We start from the raw sequence: 18,446 nt of genomic DNA on the forward strand, positions 1-18,446 counted from the left end.
GGGTATATGTCTAAGAAAATTCTCCAATCTACACAATACTAGTATTTTGTATACCATTTTATCAAAGCATTTCACACGCAAACTTCTGTTTTATGATCTTGACTTAATGTTTCTAGTGAGATGCAAAAATCAATGTAAAGTTTTTTTTTTTTAATTACATCTAACAAGCTAACACAGTGAATATTGAAACATAGGGTTTCACATAATCCTGTATTCCACAATAATTGCCCTGTAGAAACACAGCCTGGAGGTTAATTTGGGCAGTGAACAATTTCTTCATTTAGAGTGTAGTGTTTAAGAAAACCATGTATTTGCTTGTATAACTCTATTTTTAAGATTAATAAAATGTTATACTGGGACATGCTGAAAATGTGTGTTGTGGAATTAGAGGGATTTCTGAAGCTGTTCATCTCTTTGTGGTGGTTCATTTCTTAGGCCTCCCAAGTTTGGGCTCTGATGTTGAAGGGCTTATTTATGTATGTATTTAAACTTACAGCTGGTGAAATTCTAGCTCCATCCAAGACATTGGGAGTGAGGGGAGTAGAGCAGATCAGATTTCAGCAGATGAGTAGTCACAGTGACTTCATAGAGACTACAGTGTGTAAAGTTAAGCATGTTCACAAGTCTTTGCAGGCTCAAGGCTTTACAGTGTATGTCAAGAGTTTCCATTTCAGTAAAGCTATTCAACAGGATATGCTGTATATTCAAAGGGAAATAGAAATGATATGAGGTACTACTTGACTTCCCTGGTGAAAGAGAGCTATCTTTTTATATTGATTTACTCTGCCGTGGGTTTCTTGCTTGCGGTTTGTGGCAAGTGCATTAAAGAAATGACAGTGGTAGGGTTCAATACTCATTTTGAGTATCCTTCTGTCCTTTCTTACTCAGTCTGCTGCCTTGTTGAAGAAACTGTCAAATCACCTTTCTGGTTTGAAGCTGGCTCGTTAAGTACTAATTTGATAAAGCCAGTGAGGCTAGGTCAGAATGGCATAGTGACTAACCAAGGAAGCACTAGTACTAGTTACATTTACAAATTGGATAAGAAAATAGATTGACTTTTCAGTTATTTCATATCTAATATTGGATTGTTTTACCATGGTTATCATAAGATACAGCATCATGTTGTAGTGATCTTTTAAAGAATACTTCAGAAGGTTTTATCCTATTAAACTCGTGTAAAAACCATTGCTTGGAACTGCACAGCCTGCATTTGCCAGGTTTTTAAAGCTCAAACTCTGAAGAGTAACTTCTCCTGTAGACTAACCCAATTTGATAGTGGTGGAAGGAGGAGTGAAGAGTGTCTCTTCTGATTTTTTAAATCTGTCACATTTTCAACTGAGTGGCATAGTATCATAAAGACTATCTTCAAAATAGGTACAGCATTTGCTTTGTAAATGAACTCCCATTATAAGCATCAGTTCCCAAAGATTTAGTATAACACTGAAAAGTTCTTTAACAGTGGTGCAGTTGGTAATACAGTTTTCAACCCAGAAACAAATATTTAATTTACACTCTTGTAAAAAATTATTCAATTAATTTTCATTAGACAGCACCAAAAAGTGAGTGGTCTCAGTGATTTCTGATGACTTGCTCACTCCAGCAAAAGAAGTTCTAAAACAAAAATGTTTGCCTGAAATCCTTTTACATGTACTTATCTTTTTAGGGAACAGCTGCTGGCCTCCTTAGCAGTCCCTGAGGCTATGAGGCTGGTGCTGTCTGTAGCTATAAGGTGGTAGGAATTTATACTATAAATAAAGAGCACGGGTGATTGCACCAAAGCAGAAGTCTCTGGCTGGTTTGTGGGCGCAGAAGTGGCAGAAGATAGAGGGGCTTGCCTGGGCCCTGTTACAGTGGAACTCTGCAAAGATGGGGCAGCAGCCATGACCATAAAGAACAGTGAGGTTGCAGCATGAATAAAGAGTGGTACTAGCAGCAATTTAGACATTGCATGATTTATTGCTGAGTTTAGGTGTCGAAGTTGCAACCTGAAATACAAAGTCCCCACCATTTTTATTAAAATTGTTTATAAAATCCCAAGCAGTTAACTTTTTCATTTGCTGTGCAAACAGATGGGCTCTGACCACACTGAACTTCTGTTTCACAGAGAAGTCAGGTGGTTGTCACATGGGAAAGTCTTATAATGGTCTTTGAATTTTGTGCAATCAGAACTTTCCTCCTCTGAAAAAGAGACCTTGCAGATTACATGTCTAATGTGGACTTCTTGACTAAGTTAGCTTACCTGATGGACATATTTGATAAATCGAATGCTCTGAACCTAACACTTCAAGGTAGGAATACAAATAAACATGTCAGACTTCTTAAAAAGATGGAGTGAAAGTGATCAGAATGCTATTAGACTAAATATAAACTGGATTGTATTCCCATTTTAATGAATATTTTCCTGGAGTTGAACACCAACTTCCAGATACAGATGAATTCGAAACCCGTTCTCAGTAACAGTTTACTCCATTCCAACCTTAAGTAACTTGGCTCAGGAAACTTTCAAAATTGTCAAGTGATTACGTGCTAACGACCAATTTTTCAAATATAAAACCAAGAGTTCTGTTTCATGAGTATGAAGAATTCAGTGACAAAGCTGTAAAAGTGCTGTTTCCATCTGCTTCGTTACCTCAGAGTTTAGGTTTTTAGCCATGATTTCTGTGAAAACTAAATATAGAAAAAAAATTAAACTCTGAAAACAACTTGCATCTGGCACTATCAGATTCAACCAAATGTTGTACAACTATGCAGTTTGGAACAGGCCCATTCTCACTGAAATCTTAGGCTGTCCCCAAACATGCCAAAAACCCTCATGTTTTGAGTTTATAATTTTTAAAACCCATATTCGATAATTAAACTATATGTAGTTGAAAAAAGTTGCAGTGAGTTGGTTTTAAAAAGTATGTAATTGTGGGGAGCCACAAACATCTAAAATATCTGTAAGGGAAATGCAGTACTAAAGTTTGGGAACCATGGTTCTGAAGAAAGCAGCAATGTGTTCTTGTGTGGAGCAGCACTTCCATTATTCTAAATAATCATCAAATATGAATGACTGCAAGTTGTGGCACGAGAACAGTAAAATTTTCCAAAAGCAGGAAATTTCTTCACCATAGGGAGTTCATAAGCTTACAACTCAGCACCTAGATTTTAAGTTACCTTGTACGGCACTTGGACTGTGCACTCTGAGCTGCCAATAATATGGGCAAAGGAATAGTCAGAAAAATATAGGTTAGTGATGTATTGGTATATTTAGCCATTTGAACTGAGAATATCAAGAGAAATTCAACATCAGCTTTTTCACCCTCATAGTGCTTAATGCAGTGGTTCTCAAACTTTTGTACTGGTGACCCCTTTCACATAACAAGCCTCTGAGTGCGACCCCCACCTTACTAAATTCAAAACACTTTTTAATATATTTATCACCATTATAAATGCTGGAGGCAAAACAGTTCTGGGGGTGGAGGCTTACAGCTCATGACCCCCCTTCCCTCCCCCCCAAACCATGTAATAACCTTGCAACCCCCTGAGGGATCCCGACCCCCAGTTTGAGAACCACTGGCTTAATGAAATAGCGCACAAGGTTAAAAATGTGTAAATTTGGCACTCGGCCTGTTTTTATGGTCGCTAAGAAATTTTAAACTTCACATGCTGTAATGCTTGAAAATTTGTTTTTTCCATCTTTAAATTCACCAGTTTGGACTAATAGTTCAATGTTGCTACAGAATTTTGAAGAAAAAAAACACCCAAAGTATTATTAAAATTGCCTTCTTTGATATATTAGTCAGCAATCGAGGCTAAAGCATTTCTGAAGTCCTACTTCAGTTAGCTTCCTGCTCATATCCGGTTCTAGTTTCTGCCTGATGCTAAAGTAGTTATAGCATTTGTGATTCTATTATTTGGCTGTTTAATTCAGTTCCTTGTACCAAAACCCTCTTCAAAATTGCAGACAAGCAGAAGGAAACCAGAACAAGATTCAAAAGCATTTCAGATTTAGTGACATTTAGCAAGATGGTGCCAGCCTTCTCTGTTCTTCGTTTCCCACATCTTACACATTCTGGAGACTGAAGAAACAGAAGTTGAAACCTCCTTCCCAATCCATATATAGCACAGCAAGAGATCCTTCACTGGAGTCTTTTGCTTTTTCCTTCCATCAGATGGTTTTCCCTGATCAACAGAAATCTCTTCAGGGTAGATCTTCAGAGTTAGCAGGATTGATTTGGTGCCCAGATGTGAACAGCCACGCTGCAAAGCCGTACCTAAGTTTCCTCACTAGTCATTTAGAAGTTGCATTAAAACTGAGATTGCATTAAGTTTTTTGTTTGAATGCAATTTAATTACTTTCAGTATATTTGTCAATATTGCACTGAGTGGTGAAATAGGGAGCTGCAGAAAGGTAGTAGCAATACAATATACAGAGAAGACAAGTTTTGTTATTTAAATAGCACATACGTTTTTCTATTTAACAAAGGGCATTCACAAAAATACTAACTAGTTAAGGTTGCGCTCATGTATAAATAAAAAAAATATATAAAGTTAAGGATGAAAAGGTTAGGAAATGCCAGAATGAATGTTGCCCAGGAAACCTTAATTCAGCCCCTTTGTGCATGCACTTTGATACTGCCTTTAATTACATGCAGAAGTGACTGGGGTGAGTTTTGTGTGAGGGCATATCTGCACTGTAATTAGACACCTGTGGCTGACCCATGCCAGCTGATTCAGGCTAAAGGTCTGTTTAATTGCAGTGTAGACATTAGAGCTCGGGCTACAACCTGAGCTCTGAGACCCTCCCATCTCAGTGTCTTAGAGCCTGAGCTGCAGCCTGAGCCCAAATGTCTACACTGTAATTACAGCCCCTTAGCTTAAGTCCCACAAGTCAGTCAGCTGACACGGGCGACCGCAGGTTTTTAATTGCAGCATTGACATATCCTATGTGACTTGTCTAACATCACATACGAACATGGTGGCGTTCAACTGCCCTTACAAAGACCATCTTTTCTCTTCCTACAGTCCCCTGCCTCATTCACAACAAATGTGCCAACTTCTGCAACAAATGAGGTCCTACAAACACCCCTTCACTGCACAACCCCAGTTCACCGCCAAAGCAGATTTGAGCGTATTGGGAGTCCTGTGAAGTTAAAACAATCACGTAATTAGACTATCATAATGCATACTCACAAGGGGGTCAAATTAAGGTCCTATGGGCAACGTTATTCTAGCATTTCCTAATTTGAGGAACTTTACTTTAGAACCTAACTTTATATTTCCTAATTTTTATGATTTAGTTTATTGATTAGAGCAACCTTAAACTAATGTAAAACCAAGTTTTGTGAATATTAAAGATGTTTAGTATTAATGTAAGATTCAATTTTAGAATAGTCTCTTAAAGCTTCAGCGTCCTGTAACTGTTCACTTTCTAAATAGACTTATGGGTGATGGAAGAAGTAAGGGAGAAGAATTTTAACAAAAACTTTTTGAATACTTTATCTGAGTTGCCTAAAGAATCTACAGTAGAGTAGTTGAATGATTATAGAAGGCATTTTACGCTTTGAGCTAATTCTACTTTTGAGGAACCTGATTTCATTTCATTTTTAAGTTCATTCTCAAGTGCTACAACAAAATAAGGATTATTGTTGTCTGAGTCTAAGCAGCCTGAGTTCTGTTCTTGACAATATGCCAGAGATTCTAAATGCATAGTTTCTAGTGAGACAGTCTCATCTGGCTCATGATGATGTAAATTGTGTGGAATTGTTAAGAGTTCACTGCAATTACACTAAGTGTAAAATGGGTGTAATAATCAGGCCCACTAAATTGTGCCAGGTGAGTGGCAATATTGGTTTATTTCCAGCCCATCACACACAGGATTTTTTGTGTATACTATGTCTTGATGCACACTGGTGAGATCCCTTTAGAGAGGATCAAATTGTGGCTTTACAAAGCTGTAGCCCTCGCTTCCGATACATTGCATGAATGGGGGTTTTCACATTGTACTTCCATGTAAAAGGAGTTAAATATTGTTCAGTACCCCATTAATAAGTTATCCTACTTTTATTACAGATGCAATTTTGAAATTGCTGAATGAGAGAGATCATTGTAAGTCACCATTTAACAACTGAGTCATGACCTTAATTCCCTAGTTACGGCTGAAAGGTCAAAATAACTCAACTTTCCAACTTTTTTTTTTTTTATTTTAAAACACCTACAGTTTCCATGTGCAGTCCATATACAGAATAAATGTGTGTTTTTAGGGTAGTGCAGGTCAAATTGGGACAAAAGCTATGGTCTTCCATGTTCTGTCCACTTGAGATGATAAAGGAGATGCCTTTCTTAATAAATATTGTGCAAATGCTCAAACTGTGATCAAGCACACAGATTTCTTTGGCTTTGATTCCCATTAAGTGAAGTTCAAATATACCCTTGATCGTCTGGGCTCATTAATGGGATTTAGGTGCCCCACTAGGCTCTGTTGGCATGGCTCTTAGGTTAGAATGGAGGGAAGAGGTTAAATAAATGGTGCTCTTCCCAAGCCCGCTCACTCACTATAATTCTTAGTAATATGATCCTCTCTCTCTGTTTTAATGCTTCAATCAGTAGTGGAATAGTCAAAAGATATATCTAGATTAGGAGGAGAGAATGGGGCTAGGTAATGTGTTCTTAGGGCAGACAGATTTACCACCTTTTAGGTGGATGAGATCAACCCAAGGTGGATCTCAATCAGCTAAATCAAGGTTCAGAGATGCTAATCTGTGTCTGTAGTAGGTAAAGATGGTGACTAACCTTGACCTCTTTGTCTAATCTAGACATAGCCGTGGAACATTTGTCTACATTAGGAAACAGAGGTTGAGGAGCAGAGGGACTCGAGGGTAGAAAGCAAGGTTAAAAAAATTGTGAATCTGCATCTACAGTAGAGAATAGGATGCAGTCAGCTAACTCTAACCTAACCTTGTGTTTTCATAATCCGGACATACTCTTAAAGTATTACTGTTAACATCTGAATGAATACCCAGTGAAATGAATGTGAACAGTCATACATCAATGTTATTGTTTGCAGAGTCAAAGTACACAACTGCTTGTTTACATTTGTTAACGTTTTCAAGGTTCTTAGCAGTCATGCTAGACACATTTTTAACAAAAGCAGAGATCCTGGAGAATAAGGAGGTAGTTTGTGGGCTGTGCTGGCCCTCCTGGGATGAGGGACATTAAAAGTTATTTAGACAATGGATTCTAATGTTGAGACTGCAAAATTGATAGTTTTCCTGTACTTTGCCAATTTTTTACTTCAGTTACATATGCTAACTGAACTTAGTATAAAATAATAAAACTGGTTCTATTCACTAATTTTCAGGGATGACTAGCACATAGTCCTTTTATGGGGTGGGGGTGTGCCAACATTTATTAGTTACATAGATATCTGTAGATTTTTTTTGTTTTGTTTTGGCTAGTAATGTTTTCTAGACATCCATCTTTATCCTCTAGTTTTCTACTTTAAGAAAATCTAGCTCTTAATTGCAACATATAAAGACTTAGCATTTGTCTTTCATCCATAAGTCTCAAACATCCACAGAGGTAGGCAAGTAGCACTAGCCCCACTTTTATCACTAGAGAAAGATCGTGACTTGTCCATCCTAACACTGAGTCCGTAGCAGAGGTGACAGTGGAACCCAGGATTCCAGTATGATTTCCTATCCACTTAAACATGCTTCCCTTTGGCTCTCGCATCCAACAGGTGTCCAGTCTTTCAGGGAACGTTGACGTGGACATCATCCCTATTCTTTTAGTAATGAATAGGGCCCTACCAAATTCACGGTCCATTGTGGTCAATTTCACAGCCAGAAGGTTTTTAAATTGGTCAATTTCATGATTTTAGATGTTTACATTTGGCATTTCACGGTCTTGTAACCATGGGAGTCATGACCCAAAATGAGATTCGGGGGGTTGCAAAGTTGTTGTAGAAGGGGTCCCAAGATTTCCACTGTCACTTCTGTGCTGCCTTCAGAGCTCCCTGCAGCTAGAGGAGGTTCCGGGAGATGGAGGTGGGTAGGATCTCCCCCATCCTGCTGGGAGTGCCCCAACCGTGGGTTCCTAGCTGCTAGTCCACGCCAGGGACAGATTAAGGCAGGCACCCCCAGCCAATTTGGGGCTCCCCTGGAAAAATGGGTGCCCCAGGGTGGAAGTCCTGACCGGGTCACTCTGAGCCCAGGCTGCCCCGGCTGGGGGCGGAAGCCTCAAGCTCAGCGCCTAGAGCCACAGCAGGGAGAAAAAGGGGCAGGGGGGAGGAGGAGGAGAATGAAAGCCTGGAGCCCAGCTCCCAGGCTGCTGCAGTGCAGAAGTGAGGATGTTCCACCCTCATTTCTGTGCTGCCTCTGGAGGTGGTCTGATCGCACCACAAGGAGCAGCCATACAGGAGAAGGACAACTCCTGTCCCTCCCCAGCCTGTTGAGACTAGCAGCTAGGAGTCTGGGCTCCAAGCAGCAGGGGAGATCAGATTTCATGGGGAAGGGTTAATGTCACAGTCTGTGACGTTTTTCATGGCCGTAAAATTGGTATGGCTCTAATAATGAAATACTTGGTTTCCAACTCTGGGACAATGAGACCCTATATTCTACCTGAGAAATATGAAATTTATTTTTTGTTATCTTGAAAATCAGAAGTTGTGCTTTGGGAAGGGGCTGGCCTAGGGACCTTCAAGACCACCATAATCCAATGGAATTTCTGGTCCCGTGTATCATAGGGTCTTCCCTTACCTGTTTCACTGAATAAGACCTCAGTCCAAAGCTATTGCTCCGTCTCTGCCAGAGGGATAAGGCCTCTGTTAGAATTGTGTAAGGCAGCCAGTTGGTCTTTCATGTACACATTTTTGAAGTATTACAGATAAGATGAACCTAAATTCTGCAGCAAGGCCCACTAGTGGTTTTTTTTAGTAAGTCTAAAGAAATGCGTTGATTAAATATGAAGATGTGTAATACAATCAGGACCATGCTAACTTATTTTTTAATATTCAATTTTACACGGTCCCTAAACTTTCAGTATGCTTGAAACTTTTGTAGTGACAAGGCATAACTACACTGCATACGTCGCTAGGCAAGCTGAAGGTTTTGGCAACAGGTTAGCAAAGAGTTGGGTGCTTGGGCACTCAAGAACTAGATGTTTTTGCTAAAATGAAGAGCAGTGTTTGTCTGACAGTCGTCATTAGCCTGAGAGGTATAAATTGCCCTCATTTATCGTAAGGATTGTTAACTGGTATACATTTTCTGTGTTTGGGAGGCTCTTTCAAAAATCAAAGGCTAGAATTTAAACTTAAAATAAATGAAAGTTTAGATTCTGCAGCAGAATTCTGCTACAAGGGTTGATTGGCAAATTCCTCTGAATACACATGGCCATGAATACAGGAACACCACCAGACAACAATGCCTTTTGATCATCTGACCTTTACATTCTTAGCTCTCATTTAGAGCCTGACTTCTCCCCCCATCCTCTTCCCCCCTCACACCCCTGGGTGAGGTTTGAATGAGAGTGGTTTTTGTCACCAGATTTAGTCTGATGCCAAGTTAGGAATTATGCAGAAATGGACTCTTGTTGGCTCTCTCATTTACAGAGCAATAATTCATAATACCCCTTGGAACAAGGTTCTCCTATTACTTCCTTGTATTCTACTGATTCCTGTAAACTTTTTGTCTCCTGGGAAGATTAGGGTCATTTTGGCAACATGCATAACCTAATCTGTTTAAATGACCTCCAAAAAGAGGACCATGTATGATTGTTAAATCAATTACCCTAGTTCTTTGTCCATATGTTACAGTATTCTCAAATTAAGACTAATTATTGCTGTCATACTAAAAAGGATTTCAAATGTCAGTGTGGAAAAAATGATAAAAGAATTAGAAAAAGAACCTGATTTAGAATTCCAATTTCATATAAGGCAGAGTCAGTCAAATTTGGTTTGTGAGGAGATGGTTTGGTAGTGAATTATTTTACCAGATTATACGTTTGTTACTGAGGCAACTGGAAATCCTCAACACACGCATTTAAACTTCGCAGAAATGATTTTGGGAGCCCAGCCTCCTTCTTTATCGGTGTCTGAACGGCTGCGCAGAATTAGAAAGCGGCCAAGAAGAACTAAGGAGGACTTTCTGTGTGATGTTATGATGCGCTCCGTGGCGGAGAAACAGGAATTGAAGGAGTGGGGGGACATCGAAAAGAGGGACTGAAAGGAGAAGGTGGCATGCCAGAATGAAGCCATGGAGCAGCTCTTAAAGGTTATGGAGCACCAAGCAGACACACTCCAGGTGATACTAGCACTGCAAACAGAGCAGTTCCATGCTTGCCTGCCTTGCCCTTCATCCGCTGTAGCAAAACTCATTCCCATGCTCCTCCTAGACACCCTCAACACACTCTTATCAACCTCCTGGCTCCAGTCTATACCCACAGCTTTCCGCTCTTTTCCCCCTCACAGTCCAGCACTGCGGACTCCTAGTACCCACTGCACTCAACACCCATCCCTCTGCAGTTTGGCCTTGCTGAACTACAGTACCTGCTGCATTATACTCCGAAGGAGAAGGTTGGATATGATCCCTGGACAAGCACAAATCTTTAGCCATCCTGGGACCCCACCTCATGCCTGGGACCTCCCCATGCCTGGGCCCTTCCCTTCCCCTCACTGCTGATTTTTTTTTTTTTTTTTTGAATCTCTCCTCCAGTGGTTGCTTTCAAACTACCACAATTTTTATTCAAAAACCATCTTTATTCTATTAACTGATAGCAAACAGAGCCCTGCAAAGCAACAGACAATTATGTTAAACCTGCATATTGTATTGTCTACACCAATCACACCCTCCTACTAGCATTACAAGCACTGCACTCCCAAGCATAGCAACAAATGTTAGTGGCTTTCAGCTTCAAATTGCTGCCTCAAGCCATCCCTAGTCCTTATGGCCCCGCGCTAGGCCCCTGTAATAGCCCTGGTCTCTGGCTGTTCAAACTCAGCCTCCAGGTACAGCCATGAGTGAAGCTTTCACCCTTCCCTTCACTAATATTATGGCGCGTACACCATGCGTCTCTAAGCATAGGAATATTGTCATCTGCCAGGTCCAGCTTCCCATAGAGGCAGCGCCAACGGGTCTTTAAATGGCCAAAAGCACACTCAGTCATTCTGCACTTGCTCAGCCTATTGTTGAACCCACTCCTTGCTGATGTCAAGTTGCCCCGTGTATGGCTTCATAAGCCATGGCATTATGATGTAGGCGGGGTCTCCTACGATCAAAATGGGCATTTCGACTTCCCCTACAGTGATCTTCTGGTTCGTGAAGAAGGTCTCTGCTTGCAGTTCCCTGAACAGGCCAGTGTTCCAAAAGACGCGTGCGGCATGCAGCTTTCTAGACCAGCTTGCATTAATGTCTGTGAAACGCCCACGATGATCCACAAGCGCCTGGAGAACCATTGAGAAATACCCCTTGCGATTAATGTATTCAGTGGCTAGATGGTTTGGTGACAGAATTGGAATATGCATACCATCTTTCGCTCCTCCGCAGTTAGGGAAGCCCATTTATGTAAAGCCATCCACAATGTCACGCACATTGCCCACTATCACGGTCTTTCGGAGCAGGATGCAATTAATGGCCCTGCACACTTCCGTCAACAGGGGTCCAACGGTCGACTTTCCCACTTCAGATTGGTTAGCGACCGATAGGTAGCAGTCTGGAGTAGCCAGCTTCCACAGTCCAATCGCCACGCGCCAGAGCAGCTCTCATTCTCGTGTTCTTACACCACACCGTAGGGCTGGGACGAGCTCATCACACAGTCCCATGAATGTGGCTTTCCTCATCTGAAAGTTCTGCAGCCACTGCTCATCATCCCAGACATGCATCACTATGTGATCCCACCACTCTGCTTGTTTCCCTAGCCCAAAAGCGGCGTTCCACTGTGGTCAGCACCTCCGTGGATGCCACAAGCATTCTCATGTCGTAGGTAGTGCGCGTAGCGAGATCAATGTTGCACTCCTCTCGCCTTTGTAATTTAAGGAATAACTCCACTGCCACTCACGATGTGTAGCGAGCAGCATACTTGTCAACAGTTTGGGATCCATTCCTGCAGCCCGAAGAGGCAGAGCGCGCCGTACACAAACCATTGAAAGATGGTGCCAAATGCAGACGGAAGCACAGGGATTGCTGGGATGCTAAGCAATGCATCACAGGGCATTGGAACAGGATCCAGGATGCCCTGCAACCCCCTCAGTCTTCCAACAATTGTTAGTGGCAGAAGAGGAAGAAATGCTCTGTAGAATAGCTCCCCAGAGTGCAACATTTGGAATACCGCTGCAAGTGCTGTGAGTATGAACACACTATTGTGCAGGCAGCTGACAGTGTGAACACACAACAGCGGTTTCCCTTCAGTGCTCTGAATGACGCTGTAACTCTGCCAGTGTAGACATGCCCTTACTCAAACTGGAAACCGGCTATTTGGATTATGTCTACCAAAACGATTTATAAGTGACTGGGAACCTCATTACTCTCCAGTTCACCTCCAGAAAAACTCTTATCGTGTTGGCTTCTTTGCATTTCAGGGGTGGATGATTTGTACCAGTGTAAAACACTTTGATATCTTCCTGTGAGTGGCATTCTATAGATAATGTGCACTGTTTCTTTTCTGAATAACCATTTTTACTTCCACTAATGACTTTATTCTGCCTCTCTAAATTTAAAGGGCCATGATTTCTACATTAGCATTTAAGTGCTTAAAAAAAAAAAAGCTTTTGAGTGAAATCTTAACTGAAGTTGATGACCTGTAAAACAGAAAAGGACTTCAAATTTTAATGTCATGATAACCCTTAGTGGGGGAAGAGATATTGAGAATGTTTAAATAGTTTAACTTCTGCTTGTGAGTATACATAACAGCAATTTATTTCAAATTTTAAAATGGACACTATAGTTGGTTGTAGGAAGCCCTTTATTTCATTCTGTCATTAAAATGACTTTCAGAAAGACTAAAAGCAAGTAAGCATTTTTTAAAATGAGCCAACTCATTTTAAAAAAATAAGCATTGTGTAATGAACAACTGAGTCAAATTAGATGTGTGTACTACTTCTATAATATAGAGTGATGTATCATTCCCTTATGTTCTTTCTAAATAATACTTTAACATAGGGAATTTGTTCACAAACAAGTGTTGTGGATTTCATTACTCTATTCTGGTTATGATGTGATGGCAGCAGCAATAGATATTAACAAGCACAGCATTGTGTGCTTGTAAATGATGCAAAGGATCTATATATCTCACAAAAGGAACTTCTGTCCTGAGTTGTAAATGAAGTTGATTGACTTTGTCTAACCATATTGTGAAAAATGGCACAGAGCAGTTGTTTGTTTCAGCATGAATCAACTTTTCTGTAGCACAGTTGGACTTTGATTATGGCAGATCTAACCTCAAAAATATATACATGAAAAATTTAGTACTCGCTATGTAAGTTAAGGGGACTGGTTAACTTTTTAAAGCTAGTTTACACATTATGTGGGTTACACACGTGATTACAACTAATTCCTTTTTTCACAAGGAAGGAGTGAATTATATTATTTGTAACAATCAGATCTAGAAGTTGATAGACGTCGTCAATGATGATGCTTTACTTTGCAATGTGGATATGGTCAGAAAGTGATTAGAAAGAGGCACCTTGTTACTTCCCGTAGCTGTTCCATAATCCCATCACTCTAAACTTGTTGCACAGGAAAAAGAAGTTTATTGCTGTCAAATTTAGGGCTAGTCTATACTAGCAACGCAAAGCGCTTTAACGTGTTTGTGTGGTTGCGGTGCAGCGCTGGGAGAGAGAGAGAGAAACCCAGCTCCACAAGGGGCATAGCTCCCAGTTCTAGGCGCGCTGTTTACACTGGCGCTTTACAGCACTGTAACTTGCTACACTCGGGGGGGGGGGGGGGTGTTTTTTCACACCCCTGAGCGAGAAAGTTGCAGTGCTGTTAATTGCCAGTGTAGACAAGGCCTTAGAGCCAGGATAAGGATGGCAAAGCACTTTACAATCTATTTTGCCTCGTGTCAATATACATGCTATCTGAAGTCTAAATCCAGAATTATTGTTGATGTACCAGGTAGAAAGAACAGCTTGATTCAGATACTGCTGGGCTTGCATGGGCAGTGTTAGATTTGGAATGACATTTATTGGGAATATGGAACACCAAGATTTAAGTTTTGTGAACTTCATTTTTCTAATATTGTATAAACTGTATTTATACAATTTAATCAATGAAGTTATTTTTACTTAAATCGATGTCACTACATGATTTAAAACTGAAATTAGAAGGCACCCAGCACTGCTAATCTCAAATGCTGCTCTACAGAAATGTAGAGGGCTTTAGCAGGAGTCAAAATGCTAATTTTAATTTTAAGAACTTCATTTCCAGATTCAACTTAAAATTTAAATATGGTCAAAAGTGCTTTTATCAAAGCAAACTTCTAGGATGCAGCACTGAGCAGATAATGTAGCTTTATTTTAACACTTTTGGTTCAGTTTCCTGTGGAAATGATGACTGCTGATTAATGCAGATCATGCAAAATCTTTCAGTCCCTATGAATGCCAGTAGTAGCACACTTGAGATTATCAATCTACAAAATTATGAAAAATGTTGTTTCTTCTATATTCAAGAAAGAGGTTCAGATGCTAAGCTGAAAATCCATCCTTAAGTCAACCTTGTAATGCTTATTGTAGGTAATGAAGCATAAATAGTTACTGTTCATTATTTTGAGACATCTATAACACTATACACAAATTTACTTTGTGGCCAGTCACTGTTAATTCAGCAGAAGTAGTAAAATTAAAACTGAATATCATACAGTGATGACTTTTTAAATGAGGAAAAATTAAGTTAAATTACAAGCTCAGAATCAAGCCAACAAATGTAAGCAATTCATATAACCTGTGCACTTTGCATCAAACCTTATGCAATTCTGCTGTGAAAACTGGATTGTATGGGTCCTTCATTGTCTCACATTTTTTACTTAGAAAAGAACATTCTCTGTTTACAACTGCCAGCCTTCAGTAGGTTAGCCGAGGTGTAATATATTTGAACTTGAACTGAAAAGCAGTTGTGTTTCACAGTTATCACTGAGGAGCATCGTTGGCCTGCAGAACCTTTAGTTATGATGCATGAGATTTAAAGATGGAAGGCAGCCAGCTTGACTGAGCCCAAAGAGCTCTAGAAATGTGCATTAGCAACAGACTTGTTTATATTCACGATGAACAGAATCTGTAGTTCATTGTATCTTAGCAGTGTTGTGAAAACAGTAGAAAGCAGTAAACGCTTATTTCTTTGTCAGAGAAAAGATGTTTAAGATATTGTTTTTACATAGTTATTTTTCAAAGTAAAAATGTACTTGGTTTCAAATATTTTTTTAAACCTACTGAGGGCTTGTCTTCACTACTACGCTATATGGGTGGAGCACTTTCCCATCAATATAATTACTCGGTCTCAATGAGAGATGGAAGCTATGTTGGCGGGAAAGCATCTCCTTCTGACACAGCCCAGTGTAAACACCACTACTTTAAGTTGATGCAACTTGCCTCACTATGGGTTTTTTTTTTCACACCCCTGAGCAACATAAGTTACATTGACTTAAGTGGTAGTGTAGACAAGCCCTGAGTTGCAGGGAAGATTCCAATGGCCTAAGAGATGACTATTTCTAAATCTAGAAAATGTTTCACTGAAGTCTTCAGAATAATTGATTTATTTATAGCATTGAAAACTTTCTTTTGTGTTTGCTAGCTTTATGGATACTCAGGCCACATCTATATTACAGACTAATTTAGTATAACTATGTCACTCAGGAGCGTGAAAAATCCCAGTGCAGACCGTTTCTCCCATTGACATAACATAGTTAATCCAGCTGCCCAAGAGGTGGTAGCTGATGGGAGAAGCTCTCCCGTTATCATAGTAGCATCTTCACTAAAGTGCTACAGTGGCACACTGCTATACATTAAGACAAGCCCTAAGTAAAATGCACAGCAAAACATTCCTGCATTTCAGTAACTAAGTACAGACATGTTTGAATGAGTCAGGATTGTTCCTAATTTGTCTTATAGCTTCTGCCTTTTTGACATAGTGAAGCTTAGCATTTAGCCAGTCTTCATGCAGTGGCTGTGACCCCTTAGTTATCTATTGTTAAAATATTCTAATACCATTTTAATAGAATATCTGAAAAGTAGATTTCTTTTCCCATTCTAAAATTAAGAAAATTCCTCCACAGCAAGATTAATTTTTTTGTTGTATTTCCTTTCCCCTCCCCCATTCATATTCAGTGGTTCTCAACCAGAGGTATGTGTACCCCTGGGGGTATGTAGAGGTATTTCCAAGGGGTACGTCAACTCATCTAAATATTTGTCTAGTTTTCAACAGGCTACAGAAAAAGCACTAGCAAAGTCAGCACAAACTAAAATTTCATAGACAGACAATGACCTGTTTATACTGCTCTATATACTATACACTGAAATGTAAGTACAATATTTATATTCCAATTGATTTTAGAATTATGGTAAAAATAAGCAATTTTTTATTAACTGTGCCCTGTGACTTTTTTGTATTTGTCTTATTTTGTAAGCAAGTAGTTTTTAAAGTGAAGTGAAATTTTGGGGGTATGCAAGACAAATCAGACTCCTGAAAGGGGTACAGTAGTCTGGAAAGGTTGAGAACCACTGTTCTAGATAATATCCATATGGATATAGCCATTGCTTTAATCTGTTGCTACGGTATTGCAACTGGAATTACTCTATCCCATTTTAAACAAGTATGATGAATGGAATGGGTTAAAAAGAACAAAGGAGTGATCTTTCTGCAAAATGAAACCGTTTTAATAATCAGTTAAGTCATTAAAAATGGGTTACTAGTAAGACGACTTGTGCTTAAAAAGTATCATTTAAATTTTCCATGTAACACTGAATTTTCCCCAAAATAATTAAGTAGATGCAAAAATAAGTAAACTAGTAGGCTGAACTTAATAAATAGAAAATATTCTTCTATTGCAGCTCTATGCAGGTGCTATCCTTGAAGTGTGTGGATGAAAATTGGGAAGGTTCCCTCAAGTTCAGGGTAAGTAAAGGTATCACTAAATTTGTTTTATATATATACATTGACAGAAGATTTGATCATTCAGCTATGACACAATTTAAATAGTATTTTCTTTAATAAAGCAAGTTATAAATTTAATAGGAAAGTGATAAAAATTGAGTCCTATAGAGCCTAGACTGCTGGAACTAAGGCACAGTAATTTTCTGTAGTATTACATGAAGCTTGCTGGCCATTTTATGGACTATTCTTAACCCAAATCCTGATGTAACTGCCTGCTCTCTCCGTGGATAAGCTGACTAGCATGACTGGAATACAGTAGTGTAAAAGGGAAACCGTGTCAGTGAGAGTTTCAGGGTTAAATCTATAAAGAACTTCAATATGGAAATATGTTTGTAAAGGGGGAGAGGATTTAAATAGCTGCAACCGTTTCATCTGTTTAGTGAGTTCTTAATTTATTTTGTTTTATTTAGATGTATTTTAGAAGTACCTATCCTAAACTTTAGTCTTTCTGCTATGGACTTTTATCCTGATGGACCTATCCTTTCTAATCAGTCTTCCAAAAACATCATCTATTATAGGCAGGGTTGATAGCATTGTCCATTAAGTATGTCCTATATTTCATTTGCTGTTTGTTATGTGAAGATGTTATATAACTGTGTCAAACCTGGAGTGAAATTTTTCATGCCAAGAAATGGTATATAACAGCCAAAACAGGTCAGCCATTTTAGAGAATGAGACCTGACAAAAATAAATTTTATCCATGTTAAAATTCTGGCAGCTTTTTCTTTGAAATGCTCTGGCACCACCTACTTCGGAGAGGAACTTGAAACTTGCAGAGGTGCAGCCTTTGTGTAAGGGATATGCTTTTTGCTATCCTAGAGAAAGTTTGGCCAAGCTATAAGCCTTTGAGAAATTGCCGTTTGGACATGCACAGGACATGCTTCAGCATTCGTAACACAAAATCTCTGCAGATTCTGATCCTCACTGCACAAGCTTTAAGACTTGCAGTTCCTACATGTGACTGGACTGTACTTGTACCATCCCTACACACCTATAGTGCATGCTCCAGCCTCTCACAGGTCCTAGTGCTGACCAGACTGTACATGCACAAACCCCACAGAGTAACTCAGTGTGCTCTGGCCCCGGGGTTGCAGAAGCTCACTGGGACTTGCCCTATAACTGCTGCTCCCAGCTGGGACGCCGGGGCACTGGAAACTGAGAGCACTTGAGAGGTACTAAAAAGGGTTTTAAAGAGCACAGTCAATGTGGAGGAGGAAGCTGCCTGACTTAAATAAAAGCTTGAACAAAAGCCTGACAAGCGGTAGATTGTTGGGAGATGGGGACTGGCGGGGGCAGGAATGAGGGAGGGAATGTAAGAGGAGACCG

At 39.8% G+C, this 18,446-nt stretch overlaps 1 protein-coding gene across 1 annotated transcript in view; it reads left to right on the forward strand.

Moving 5' to 3' along the window:
- The window catches only part of SELENOF (selenoprotein F), a 38,165-nt gene that overhangs the window by 7,565 nt on the left and 12,154 nt on the right, over positions 1-18,446 (forward strand). The window contains exon 3 of the mRNA XM_054037767.1: positions 17,018-17,081. Within this exon, the coding sequence (XP_053893742.1) occupies positions 17,018-17,081 (64 nt within the window). The remainder of the gene's footprint in view (positions 1-17,017; positions 17,082-18,446) is intronic.

The sequence above is a fragment of the Malaclemys terrapin genome, chromosome 8 (assembly GCF_027887155.1).
Source record: "Malaclemys terrapin pileata isolate rMalTer1 chromosome 8, rMalTer1.hap1, whole genome shotgun sequence".
Taxonomy (NCBI): Eukaryota; Metazoa; Chordata; order Testudines; family Emydidae; genus Malaclemys; species Malaclemys terrapin.